The sequence below is a fragment of the Manduca sexta genome, chromosome 10 (genome assembly GCF_014839805.1).
Source record: "Manduca sexta isolate Smith_Timp_Sample1 chromosome 10, JHU_Msex_v1.0, whole genome shotgun sequence".
Lineage (NCBI taxonomy): Eukaryota > Metazoa > Arthropoda > Insecta > Lepidoptera > Sphingidae > Manduca > Manduca sexta.
Genome location: NC_051124.1, coordinates 1,582,363 through 1,596,910, shown reverse-complemented (window position 1 = coordinate 1,596,910; position 14,548 = coordinate 1,582,363). Strand labels below are relative to the sequence as shown.

The following is a 14,548-nucleotide window of genomic DNA, read 5'->3' as shown; positions in this document are numbered from 1 at the left end:
CTTGTTCTTAGATGAATGTCCAGCAAACGAAGAGTATTTATTATGCGGCAGTGCGTGTCCCTTCAACTGCACAGACCCTGAGGGTCCCATCACCTGCTCCGAGGATTGTGTCGAGGGTTGCTTCTGCAAATCCGGATACTTGAGGAACGAGAATGAGACTTGTGTCAGCGCTGACCAGTGTATCGGTGGTAAGGAATTTGGAGTCGTGAGATATTTATATTTTATCCATGGACTGGGAAGTGAGAATGCGGGTTACTTGATCTTGCTATATTAATATTATAATTGAATTTGCTAGTGGTAGAGTATATTTAATATCCGTCTGGATAGCGACCACTGTATACAAGATGTTAAAAGACGCCAAAGTAGCTCACGTAAATGTGTCGCGTTCCGGGATTCGGCTTATCCATATCCAGTTCCGACAGGTCGACATACTTGTGTCGACTGTCGAGTGGTATCTCTCGTCAGTCGACATTCTGTTGGACCTGACTGCACTTACCATCAGGTGCAGAGAGATCACTTTGCGGTGTCAGTATAAAAAAAAGGCTGTCATTTTTTTGGGTGTAGATTTAAACTCAAAAACTTTTGATTTGATGATATTTGGTACACAGATAGACAAAGTCTTGTATTAGCTGGCCATTTTTAGTCTTGGATAATAACTCTAACCGCAAACAACACTACTGTTAAATAATACTCAAAACGCATAACAACGTACATGGATATCCTTTCACCATTAAATATATTTCAAGGTAAAAACCCAGTATGTGGGGAAAACGAGGAGTTCCTCTCGTGTGGAACAGCCTGCCCGCTGACCTGCAAGCAGCCGGAGCCGCTCTCCTGCGGACTGGCATGCAGCATGGGTTGCTTCTGCAAGTCTGGATACGTACGAGATGAAAGTAACAAGAAATGTGTCACTTTGGATAAATGTCCTGCAGGTTGGTATTAGTTTGGGCCGAAAAAAGAGTTTGATTGCATTTTAGTTATAAATGATAAAAATGCTGGAAATTAGGAAGACTTTAAAAAATAAGTAATGTTCATCCGTGAACTTTTATTTACCTGAAGAATCGTGTATAATAGACCTTTAAACTGTTGTTTTTCCGCCTGGAAAAATGCTGCCGACAGCCCTGTAGGAGCAACCGTAATAAGCATGAAATAAAGACTGTTTTTTATCAATTATTTTTTGATATTGAAAGCTTAAGATTAAAATAATTCTAAACAGTATTGATATGTATCGGTTATAAAAAGAAACTAATTATCTATATGAATAGTATCCAAAAGTGATGGACATACTTTGCCCCTCCTTCTTATTTATTTTTATTATTTCTAGAACAATGCCTAAACCAGAACGAAGTGTACGACATCTGCAGTGCATCCTGCGAACCTTCCTGCTCAGACCCCGAGCCTATTTGTACCAAAGTGTGTTCGGGCGGATGCGTATGCGCAGCAGGATTATTCCGCAATGATGCAGGAGATTGCGTCAGTGTCGACAAGTGTCCTGCAAGGAATGGCACCGATCCAGGCGTTTTAGCCAAATATTTGACTGTTATTAATAAGATTTTACATTTGTAGAGGATTTTTGGATTTCATTTAGATAATGTGAAAGTAAAAGAACGGTCGAAGCAAAAAAGTAGGAACTAAAGATATTTTTTAAGATTATCTTTTAAGTTAGACATTGTACCTGCTTCGAAAATTTGTAGTTATTACTTTAGTATAAGTAAATGGAGTAGAATGGTAGGTATTGATTTTGTCTCGCCTTATCTTTCAAATGCAACATCCTGGCGAAATCTTTACATATGCGATTTCATGAGAATTTAAAATGTACCTGAAGCGTACCAACATATATTAAGATTTTGACAAAAGTGTCTCCCTGGTAATTAGTAGCGGAAGAGATCTATGGAGTCATAGAAGGATAGAGTATTGTACAGAGTTGACTACAATCATGTAGGATACTATAACAGTAATGATTTTCATTTTAGAAGTCCCAAAATACTTTACAACATTACATGTATGTAAAAAGTACCTATTTGTAGAATAGAATAGGTAATAAATTAATCTAATCTAAAAGGTACTTATTGGTAGAGAAAAACCAAGACAATTTTACAAGACCTAAGTAAAATAATATGTAAATAGATGCATACTAGCTATATAAAATTATAATTAATCGATTTATTCAAAAATCGTTTATGTGCCGCGAATGAGTAGGTACATCACATCGAGTTGATGGCGCATTAGTATAAGGTTCTAGGTTAATTTTTATCTATATTGGAAAAAAATATTTCAAATTTGTATGTAGCTGAAAATTAGAAAAAACAATCAGTCATGATTCCCTCTTTTATCTTACGGGATTATTGGAAATGATTACTTGAAAAAGACATAGAATTATGTGATAAATACAGTACAATTTGTGCAAAAAATGTAACTTAGAACCTTGTAATAGTTACCAAGCGAATTCTGCCCTGGAAATTGATACAGCAGTAAATCAGAAAAGGCGTGCTCTGTTTGATGGTTGACTAGATTATCTTATCTTTCTTACTGTTTATCAAACAAGAATATGCATTTGTAATTTACGTAGATGAAACCTAAATAGGAAGAAAAATCGTTAAATTTACTCTCTTTTGTACCACACAGAAAACAACGATACAAATAAGAAAAGAGAGACAAAAGGCACATGTACAAATGGCGGTTTTATCGCTCTAGGCAATGTCTTCCAGACAACCATGGGATGTTTAATGCGCATTCCAAATCAGTAATAAAAAAAATTGGCCGTCTTTAACTTACTGCCCTCTCGATAACCACGGCAGATTTAATGACGACTAATTTTCTTGCTAGAGCACATGAGCTAATACGCCGCTATTGAATTGTGTTTAAGGATTTGAAAAAATTTACGTTGCAGTGCGGTGTTATAATCATTTTGCGCTAACATAGATCTTATTGTGTATTAGTAAGCAGCAATTATTTATGTCTATAATTCTTATGTCATTCTACTAAAATAATTATGCTAATGAATTGCCCTTGTTCTTAATTTTTATTTGACCTTGGACTTTAAAATAAAAACGTATTGCATAAATATAGTTTACTAAGGAATAATTAATTATTAAGTACTTAAAATTACACAGTACATAAATTAGTATAAACTATAAAATAAGTAAGAAAAAATAAAAAATATAAAAGCGTATTGTCTGTCATTTCTCGCTGCCTTGTTCGTCATAGGTACGGTTATTATGTTTTTGATCTGAAAACGAAAATATAAATACATGAAATGTAATATTAAATTCAATTAATAAATAGCAAATTATTTCTTTGGTTAGGCATTGTAAAAATACAATATCAAAAGAAAGCGCCATCTAGATACTTTTTAAAGAACTACAAGATAGGTTACGCTATCTGAGGATATCTGATTCAAATGATACGCCAAAGTGTCTATAGATGGTGCTTAAAATTTATAATATTTAGCTCTATTACATTTTTATGCACCTTTGAAAACCTGCACTGCTTGTAAACAGCATAATATCATTAGGAAATTTCATTTACAAAATAAGTATGTCACTGAACTGCTCTTGTCACCCTGTATAATATTTAGTATTATAATTCCTAAGTACTGCTCGTCATCCTGAGGCATAAGATTTAATTTATTAGTCTTAAATCCGAAACTTCACTAACTGTTTAAAATACCCATAATACCAAAGAAACTAGTACTGCATGGCAGAATGCAGTGGTACCCGGACAAACCCTCATGTATACGACTCCTAAGTCCTAACTTACCCTACCCAGAGACTTCGGTCACCTTACGATATTCTTCTTCTCGGATCCCGTAGGCGAGGTAGGAGTACGTCAGGAAGTCGCTATTGTTGGATATCAGCTGGAACACCATGGTGCGAGAGCCGGTCTGTCCTCGAATGAGGTTGAAGTCTACCGTCCCTCCAGCATCAGTGGTGGCCGTGACATCCAGGTATGAGATTACGAAGCCGTTCTGAAAATTTTAAAGACTTATTGGAATGCGTGTTTGGATTGTTAATTATGAGCTGGGCTTCCCCGTAGAACAAAAATGTGCTCAATTTTCTATTTGATAAATGTCGAGTTGCTTCAGAATTGTTTTTTTTTTATTATTATGTTTGGGTGGCTTACATCTATCAAAAACAAATAAATACAGGACGAAATGAATACAATAGATAAGCCAATTACAAGCCACCGCAGATAATGCGAGATACTTTTATATGGTTATCACAAGAGTACGAGCATAATGGTCATTATGGTTCTACATCTGCCTAATTCTGATGATAGCGTGGTTAAATTGATTTTTTTACACGTACCGCAAAGTGATTCACTGCACCTGATGGTAAGTGTAGTGGGATTAAATAGAATGTCGACTGACCAGAGGTGGTTACCCAGTCGGCAGTGAACACTAAAATGCCAGTCTGTTGGAACCGGATATACACATGCTGATCCCGAAACCCGACAAATTGACGCGGGCCACTATGGCGGGTTTTAACACCTAATATATGATGGTCGCTATCTGGACGAATATAAAATATATCGTACCACAAGCAAAACCAATGTTAATGTCCAAATAATGTCCGTGTGACAAGATGTCATAGCGTCCTTAGATATAAACAAAAATAATGGATTTACAGAAAATATGCTAAGATAAATACGTGTAAATTAAGATTGATAGGGAAAAAATAAGAAGTATTTTAACATTGATGTTTTGCTATTTCACGGTAGATTGAGTACCTAACCATCACATAAGCGCATTTTTGTATGACAATATTCCCAATGTCCAATATAATCCTGAACTCTTTGATCCAGGGAAATAGTGTGATTGCATGAATTTAAAATGATTTACCTTAGCAGTAGCGGTAATAGTCACGTAAAAAGGCTCGTAGTTATTCCTGTGGCGATGTCTGTCGGAGCCCCCTTTCATCGGCAGGGAATCTGAAACAAATTTAAATTCAGTCTCGTCACCAATCCCCTCAGGCGATGGAAATCCGCATAACTTAGTTGCTTTGATCTGCAAAGGTGAAGTATTTGATTTATTTTTCAATTTCTAGAGGTAAGTTAAGGTTTGTTGCCTTCTTGGTCTTGCGTGGGGACAGTGGATTGAGACGGAGTGGTTTCGAATACCAAGTCTAGAAACTTTATTGTATGGGTTGAACTACTCATGATTTGTGCTTGAATATATCTGAAAAGGTTAATGCGCCCAGTCCAGTCGCCAAAACCATGTTAAACATCTGTATAGCCACAAAAACAAACACCTAAAATTCTGTTTCCTTTTTTGACATAAAGTTTTTAGAATATATAACGGTTATAATTAATATAATATTAATTACACTTTAATAATTAAACCTACAGCTGGGCATGTATATCCACACAAAATAAGAATAATTATATCTCGTTTATTAAGCTTGCCAAACGCAAGTAGACTTTATAATACCCTAGAACCGATTTAAACACTTCCAATCAATGACATATATTCTATAGACACGAACGTCCATATAAACTATTTGTTCAAAATCTGAACTAAAATGGCAACCAAAATGTCACTTTTATAACCTATTTATTCACTTGAACAACAAATAATTTTACTTATTTGACTAAATTTTTTATTCAAATCCAGGTTTACACTTAGACTCGAGTACTTAAACCATGAGCGTCACTCCGTACACAACCACAAGCTGTCAATATTGACCATACAAAATTCAGTTTGAATAGATTGCAGTGCAATTCAGTTGAATACAGTGAATGTTCGGAACGCCAAATCTAGTACGTAGTACATAGATCGCTTTCTTAATAAAATAACGACCTAATCCAAAACTATTAAATTGTGGGATTCGTCCAAAAACTCATTTCTGTTTGTGACCTTTTTTTATTTTTTCCTTTTTTTTCATGCTATAGCTTTAATTTTTGACTTATCTTTGGCAATTTCAATTTTATAGCAACTTAAAAAAAAGGTCGCATACAGAAATGAGTATTGTGACGATTCCCACAAATTAACAATTTTGGAATAGGTCATTGTTTTATTAAGAGAGAGATATATTGATGCTCACAATAATTTGTTTCACTTCTAATGTCCACTATAACTAAATACTCACGGTCATATTCAATCCCGACCCTGAACTTCTGCGTCTGGAACAGCTGGGGGTAGCTGACCACAGTCCCCACTGCTGCGAGCAAGAGTAACCAGTTCTGCATCATGGCCAACAAGACAATGACTAACTTTAATATCTATGGCTTTATCGATACTGATAAGAAGTCTTGAGATGATTTGATAAGGTGGGGTTTCATATTAGGTTGGTCAAATACATACATACATACATAGTATCACGCCTCTATCCCTAGGGGTAGGCAGAGACTATGGATCGCCACTTTGCACGAATCTGGCATACTTCTCGCGCTTCCTCCACCTTCATCAATCTTTTCATGCATTCCCTCAGGTTCCGGGTACTTTTGACCTGGCCTTTACTGAGAATGTCAGATATCAGACATTCGAACATCATCATCATCATACATCAATCATTTTGGTCAAATAGTCCTTAAAATATTTTTTTTTTAACTTTTAACTGGAATAATTTATGAGATATCTTTATGTTTTTTTTTCTCTTCACTGTTAGGGCAATAGCCCTAATAATAAAATATTTATTTCTTTCTACATTTTTAAGCACTTAATCACTCATTCAGAATACAAAGACTACAATGAAAAACTTTGTAAAGAGATTTCTACAAAGCAGACATGTATGGCGTAAATTATTTCATGAAAATTCAGTACAAAGGAGAGGTTGTTTTCTTAAAATTTGTAATCCTATGAGTGAAACTAGTTAATTTGTATATATACAAATTTATTAGATATTTCATTTTAAGAGAGAAAGTGTCTTACGGATTTACTAGGATGAAAATATTTAAAATAAACATTATTTTGATAATTAAAATACAGACTGGTGAAATATAAATTTTATTATTATGAATATTGTTATTGTCTTTATTTATAAAGCCGTTTTTAGATGTTTATATATATCTCTAACAAAAAACAATACATATAAGAATATAAAAAATGAATCATCCTCCGAAGCTCAAAACCCAAGCCACTAGCAGTTAGGGATTCAAAGTGAGGAATCTCTTTACAATATATATTGTGATTATTATTTTTTTATAAATCGACCTTCACAAACACCCAAAAAGATTTCGTATGAAACCATCTTCAATCTCTTATCTTTGATAAAAATCGGATGCAGCATTGAAACATTTCGTAATGCTATTGATATTTTATCTTTGCAACTGTTGGCACGTTATACTATCAAAATATATTTCTTTGTTTTACATTTTTTTTTATAAAAGTTGAGAATTTTCCATCGAACGCATTGGTTTAGTGTAGATAAGACTATCACGAACGGAGATTTATTGTGATTTCTGTTATTTAGTAGATGTCGGGAATGTTGTGCAATTATTAAAAAACATAGTAAATATAAAATTTTAAAAATAAAACAATTCGATACAAATTCATGGATCATTTAATCATATTACTAGCGTTTGATCGCAGTTTTAACCGCGTGAAAGAGTTTTTCCAGGCTAAAAGTCCTGTTATATATTTTTCCGGGATAGAAAGTATCCTATGTCCTTCCCAGGATCTTAAGCTATCTCTACACCAAGATTTGCGAAATACGGCACTGGCATGTGATATTTATTTCTGTATAAATTATATTTCATAATAAACACAATATTAGTTATAGACAAGAAAGGAAAGAAGGAATAATTAAAAAGGGTTTGACATAACCGCCGACAGTGACGCCATCTTGCGGCAAGAATCAAAACCTACGCAAATTGCGTTCCATTTCTTACAATATAAATCAATAAAACATATATGAAAATCTACTATTAAACAAACAGTTAAAATACACAAAAACAACAGTGAACATGATTTGCAAAAATGTTGAATATTTTCACGCACTCGCGGCGTAATGAAAATCGTTTAGACGAATTCAGAACATGACTGGGGGGCGCGACCCCCGACACGACCCCGGGACCCTTGTCACGACTGACGGGGGCTAAACATTACAAATTTTCACGTCCATTATTCAATATATTAATTAAAATGTACTCAATTTGCGTATCAAACTGGGTTACAGTGTTTCTCGTTTATCATTATTCATTCTGTTTGGTTTCCTTGTTGTATACGGTTCGGTTGCCAGGTAGAGCAATTAAATATGTTTTTTTTATAAATAATAAATGTCTGAGTATTTTATTTATGTACAATCGATTATTTTCTTCATGTTGGTATGTTTGACTACGGGAAAGAGAAGACTGCAAACAAATTTATTTATTTTTTATCATAAGACAGCCAGTAATTGTTACAATATAAGGTACATAATAAAGAATTTCAAAAAATATTTAAAAGTAACACCCGTTTAAGGCGTTGACATCATCCAAGAAGTCTTTAGTAAGAGAAATATTTGCAGTATCAGAAAATATATATTTCTCAGTCTGAGTGTTCTGCGGCCGTAAGCCCTTCATAGTTCATGGGGTGTAATTCCCTGACAGTGTAAATTAACACAGTCGTGTTACATTGAGGTAAAGACGTGTACGTCATTTATTAACTCAATATCAAAACCACCCTGTATAACACTTAATACTTCTAAACACGACTGTTAGAAGTTAAAGATTGTTTTGTTTTTATTCGTATATCACCACACTACAATGTTTATATTGGTTAGTAAATTAATTGAAAACAGACAAATCGTTCCCTAAGAAGAAAAATATTTACCTTAATTTTAAAAATAAATTTACATTAACCAGAAATTTAACGCAATACGCACTTCTGAGTCATACAAAATACGGAATACAAATACATAAGCTTTATATCACTAGTAAATTATTCGCCTCGTTAGTAAAATGTTTTCGGCACGGTAATTGTAATCGTACAGGGCCGGATCAATAGGAGGAGTTGGTGCCCATCAACTCCCAGGACAGTCAAATTAGTAAAATTACTTTTCCATATTTTTATACATTGTACAACAAAAATTGATATAAATTCGAGGCTACAGAATATTGCAAAACTCATGTCACGTAAGAGAGAAAATTCAAGACACTGTGAGCTCATTCTGCGTAGAAAGGACCGTTAGGTTAAAATAATATCAATTTTTGTGTAATTGTTAAATGTGGGTAAATCTTATAACTTTGACTTTTCGGATGACCAACACCCAGTCTTTCCCGTGACCATGAAGGTTGCAGAGTTTTTGAAACGTCGAAAATAATATAAATAACCGCGATAACATCCGTAAAATAGTTTCATTTCAATGTCTTACATTCGTGTAAACATCATTACTCAATGCCTTTAATAAAATATTGGAAACGAAATTACCTTTAATTAATGTAACCGAGTTAAATATTGCTTTTCTATTATTTATTTACAGAGGATAACGGGAGTTGATTAGTGGGCAATCAATGAAAGTTAATTAAAGTACGCTTTAATAAATATAGATCGAAAGTACCTGCGCAACACTGTACTGACCATGGTAATACTACATCCTAATTTTATAGTCGTTGTGGAACTAAAATGTGGTTACTTAGAACATTATTCGTATTTATGAATAGCGCCGATCGTAGTGATCATAGTAGAAAAAAAACGTCTATGAATAAAGGGGTTCAAATCTATTATTGATACAGAATTTAACATTTACGGTTTCAATACGTCTATAAAATCACAGTGTATATAAAAAGTTGTTGTTTTAACTAAAGAAATATTATGTAAAGAAATAACAGCTCGCGTCACTCAGTGTTTTCTGTTTGCCTCCACAAGATGGAGGCGTATATAGGTTACTGCACTTTTTGATAATAGGTCACATTATACCCATAAAAAACATCTGAATACCCTCCTGCGTTCATCTGAATGTTTACAGATGTAAGGAAATAAAAGATAGTGGTATTTACACTTGCGGTCGACCTCCACCTTACAGACGGACGTACGCACGTTTTATTATTATAAACCAGATAGCGTTCGATATTTCCGGGAGTTTGCTGAATTACGTAATGTATTTTTTTTAAAAGTTGTATAATTGTACAATGTAGATAGATATTGTAACTCTGACTGTGCCCCCCTGTGACCATGAAGGCTGCAAAGTCTTCGAAACGTCGGGAGAAAAGTAAAATATAAAACACCGCGATAGAATCCGAAAAGTATTTTAATTTCAATGTCTAAAATTCGCGTGAACATAAGAAATCATTACGTAATGTTTTACATTTTTGATTAAAACTATGTTTCGGATGTTATAGCGGTTTTTTATATAATTATATTCTCACGGCGTTTCGAAGACTGCAGTCTTCATGGGGAGGGACATTTATTTTTTTGTCTAATGTCTTCTCTCTTTAGTCGTAATGTCTACGTGTAATATGTTTCAGATTACTATTAGGCACCGCATAGAAGGAAAACATCGTGAGGAAACCCGCATACCTCAGAAGTTCTCTATAGGAATTTTGAGAGTGTTGTGAAGTCTACCACGCAATAGGCCAGCGTGGTGGACTAAGGCCTTATCACTCTCAGTAGTAGAGGATGCCCGTGCCCAGCGCGAGAGTAGAGTATAATACAGGGCTGCTATTATTTTATATGTTAGCCAGGTAACTTCCGGCGATCTAATCGGTATCAATCTTTTCATGAACATTAATTGGACTAATCAGAACCTTAATTTTTTTAAATCAATGCAGTCGTTTTGGAGTCTATTTGACACACATATACAGTTATTGTTTAATATATCGATATTTAGGTTGAGTAGGTGGCGTAGTTGTATTGCGTGACCGGCACGAAACCGCTCTGTCGGGTTCGAATCCTGGGTTAGGAAGGGATCTTGGGTTTTTCTTCCGTATTAGCCCGGAGTTTGGAATTTGAGCCCGGTATGGCGATAGACTCGCCCCCATCACATCATGGGACTGAAGATTTTGGTGAAAAATGGGTGTCCTAGTTGCACCTCTGACTACCGCTTTTGTGATAAAGGCGTGATGTGTATGTTTTAGAGCGGAAGATGCTAATTTCATTAATTTTCAACTTAATGTCTAGAAACACTAAACTGATTCGAAAAAGTCTTCATCATAGATCTCCAAAATCTGTTAAACTATATGTTATTTTTAATTGACATTGATTCCGGAAAAATATTTTCAAGCAGCCAGATCCGGGAGATACAGTTGGTTAAAATACAACGTGTTTAAATATCAGGATAAGCGGATGTTTATTCCGCGAAGTTGCTTGTAAGCATTTCCTTAGTAATATTATATTAGATTTTATTGCCTCTTAGTAAAATTAACTTTCTTTTGACTTTGAAGCAGTCGTTTCATGAGTTCGTAATGTTTATATTAATTATAAATATGAAAGGCAGTATTCGGTAATAACATTCCAGGAATGGTTTGCATAAATTTTGTTGGAGCAACTGTCAGTGTCATATTTCGATGTCCCCTAAGTAAATTATTGTATCTGGAAAAAATGCGACATTCAGAATTTAGCATTTCGTTATGTACTACCAAACCCATTTAATTAAAAAGTTAATAAACGAATAAACACTTCATTAACCATCATTTACTAACTTTTTAATGGGTTTTTGTAGTAAACAGTACCTATATAATCATCATCTCAGCCACAGGAAGCCCACTGCTGAACTTAGGCCTCCACCAAGGATCTCCACGTCGACCTGTTGGAAGCGGCCTGCATCAAGCGACTTCCTGCGACCTTAGCCAGGTCGTCCGTCCTTGTAGGCGGGCGTCCGACAATTCTCTTGCCTGTACGTGGCCTCCACTCTAGAACCTTTCGACCCCAACGGCCATCGGTTCTTCGAGCTATATGCCCGGCCCACTGCCACTTCAACTTGCTAATCCTATGGGCTATGTCGGTAACCTTTGTTCTCCTACGGATCTCCTCATTTCTGATTCGATCTCGTAGGGAAATACCGAGCATAGCCCTCTCCATAGCTCGTTGAGTGACCTTGAGCCTCCTAATGAGGCCCATAGTAAGAGGCCACCTATATAATGAAAGGGTAAAAAAGAGAATATCGTTATGTTTACAGATACGATAGTTTACTGGCCATCGAAAATGTATGAAATTTTACGCGTGATTTTGCGTGATGTTTGATGCAAAAAATTTACAGATATTGTCCGTTTAATCTTCTGTGACAGTTTATATTCCACAAGGTTTTAGAACAGTGGCGAAATGTCCATATAACTCGATTCCTACCGGTTTGCCTTTATGTAGAATTTCTGTAGAATCTAATTATCATCAGAACGATTTGCAGAGTGCATTTATGCATATTAGTACCTATGTTGGGTCAGGTTCCCTTTTGGAAAATTTCATCTTTCGCCACTGCTGTAGAATGTTATAATATTAATGATAACTATTAAACAAAAATAAAATTTAAGCTAGTAAAAAACTGAGAGGCAAAAGAAAATAAAAATACTCGTCTTCTTGTCTCATACTTAAAAACTTAAAAGAATCATAGTCATATCAAGTGTAACAAATATTGTATGTAATTAACTACTTTACTAATATTGGGTTAAAGTCCAGAATGAATTTCGACAATAAACGGAGTTTCATAGTAATTGAATTGTTGTAAAAGATTTACAAATCTTACATGACAAGAATTATTTTTCGAAAAATGATATCCAATAGGGAAAAAGATTCGGCCCTTAACAGAAATAAGAGCAACGTACTCTAGTTTCACTCCTCGAAACTTCAAACCCTTATAACAAACAAAAACCCATTTCAAATCAAACTATCCACTAGACACTGTCCACCCTCTTCAGACCAAAGCGTTAATCCCTTCGAACAAAGCCTTGAAGTTCACTGAAGTGGATACCCTAATCCTTCAAGCTTGTGCAACAATGGCTCGTTTGGTCAAGTCAAATACGTATAACTTGGAGGGTTGAATTTTGATTCAGTTAAGTAGGTAATGAAGATGGATTATGAGGTATAAAGTAGAAAATTTATTGATTACTAGCTTTTGCCCGCGTGCAGGAGTTTTTCGGGATGTATTTTTTTTATATATTATGAACAAATTATGACTAAATCACACAAAATCATTAAAAATTGTAGCCTGTATGTTATACTGACGTATAAACAATATTACTGTAAAGTTTCATCCAAAACCGTTCAGTAGTTTTTTCGTGAAAGAGGAACAAACATAGCTAGTACCTACATCCATATATCCATCCTCACAAACTTTCGCATTTATAATATTAGAAGGATTTGGTCTTATTGACATTTTTTAAAATTAAATAACAGGAGTAGCATGTTGGCCATCTCTATCTCTATTTAAAACCACATTTTTTAATATATGGTATATGTTGGCAACTCATTTTATCCAAAGATATGAGATTTTTTATTATATAGGGTGACAAAGAAGCACTGTTAATACTAAAAGAATTGTAAAGATGCCGTCTCAAAATAAAGAAAGAAAGGCAGTCATTTAGGCCATCAAAAATCTACTATTGTACCAAAAGCAACAGCAAACTCTTACTTCGTTTTCGGCATATTCTTAACTGGTAGTAGGTATCTCATATGTGAGAGTCAACCTAGGTAAGGTACCACCGCAATGTCTATTTCTGCCGCAAAGCAGCAGTGTCTAGTTAATGTTGTGTTCCGCTTTGAAGGACATTATAGCCAGTGTAACTAATGGACATAATAATATTTAACGCCAAACAATATTTTGTAATTCAATTGTTGGATAGTGTTTCTACTGTTTATGGGCGGTGGTATCGCTCACAATCAGGCGAATGGCAAGCTCGTCTCATCATTCAAAGCAATATAAAAGAAAGTCATTTGAGTCATCGAAAATTTATGATCGAACCAAAAGCAACAGCAAACTCTTGCCTCATATTCGCAATATGCTACTCATTTCCAATCTAATTTTGCCGACCGTTCAGTCTTAGCGATCTACCAAGCCAATTCTAGCTTATTCAAGTTCATACAGATAACGCGACTATTACGTTTTGCATTTTAATAAATACGAAAAACGCTCTCAGGAAATAGCTCTAGTTTATAAACGAAAATCTATTTTTAACGCGCAATCGAATAAATCTCTCATCGCGTACTATCAGCCAATTTTAACTCAATAACGTTTGAAATAAAAAATAGAAAAGTTTTAAGATATTTTCTAGTGCAGTTATGTGGATTATATAATTGTCTGAGAAGGTTGGCTATGATGTAAGTCGTGCAATCACGTGACGTCATAGTGGGCGACACATTTTCAATAAATGATCCGCATCGCATTATTCGATCTATCGCCTAAATTGACCAATGAGAATAAAGTATTTTGACGTGCTCACTAAAGGTTTGATTGGTTTATTTGCAGGTTCGGTATGAAGATTAAGATTAAGATCGATAGAAAACGGTTATATCAAGAACTCATTCTGTTTATGGATAAAATGAATTAAAAGACCAATGTACTCGTACGAATGTTACTCTGGATTGGAAATTTAATTTATAAAATTGCGAGGTTCAAGGTTCAATACCAATGCAATTAAAGTAAACGACCTTGGAACTGTACTAAATACAATACAATAGAATGAACTTGAACATACAGAAAAA

General features: G+C 34.7%; 2 protein-coding genes across 4 annotated transcripts in view; one reads left to right on the top strand and one right to left on the bottom strand.

The window, feature by feature from the left end:
- The window catches only part of LOC115450752 (serine protease inhibitor swm-1), a 9,430-nt gene extending 6,414 nt beyond the window's left edge, over positions 1–3,016 (top strand). The window contains exons 2-4 of the mRNA XM_037437302.1: positions 12–188; positions 747–932; positions 1,325–3,016. Of these exons, the coding sequence (XP_037293199.1) occupies positions 12–188; positions 747–932; positions 1,325–1,566 (605 nt within the window). The 3' untranslated portion in view covers positions 1,567–3,016. The remainder of the gene's footprint in view (positions 1–11; positions 189–746; positions 933–1,324) is intronic.
- Positions 3,017–3,055: 39 nt separating this feature from the next.
- LOC115450753 lies at positions 3,056–6,241 on the bottom strand. 3 transcript variants are annotated; one of them, XM_037437303.1, is made up of 4 exons: positions 6,087–6,241; positions 4,841–4,929; positions 3,782–3,967; positions 3,056–3,229 (listed from the first exon to the last, which is right to left on the bottom strand). In XM_037437303.1, the coding sequence occupies exons 1-4, from the start codon at positions 6,187–6,189 to the stop codon at positions 3,122–3,124; spliced, it is 486 nt and encodes a 161-aa protein (XP_037293200.1). In that variant the 5' UTR covers positions 6,190–6,241; the 3' UTR covers positions 3,056–3,121. The 3 variants fall into 3 exon arrangements, with proteins under 3 accessions (XP_037293200.1, XP_037293202.1, XP_037293201.1); XM_037437305.1 differs by lacking the exon at positions 6,087–6,241 and adding an exon at positions 5,345–5,452; XM_037437304.1 differs by having other exon boundaries at positions 3,060–3,229; positions 3,760–3,967; positions 6,087–6,240.
- Positions 6,242–14,548: the final 8,307 nt, after the last annotated feature.

Excerpts from the sequence above, each read along its gene's own strand:
- LOC115450753 (XM_037437303.1), bottom strand. The coding sequence starts at position 6,189 with ATGATGCAGAACTGGTTACTCTTGCTCGCAGCAGTGGGGACTGTGGTC. Across the intron at positions 4,930-6,086 it reads GGTCGGGATTGAATATGACC|ATTCCCTGCCGATGAAAGGG; the intron begins GTGAGTATTTAG and ends AATTTGTTTCAG. Across the intron at positions 3,968-4,840 it reads CTATTACCGCTACTGCTAAG|AACGGCTTCGTAATCTCATA; the intron begins GTAAATCATTTT and ends TAAAATTTTCAG.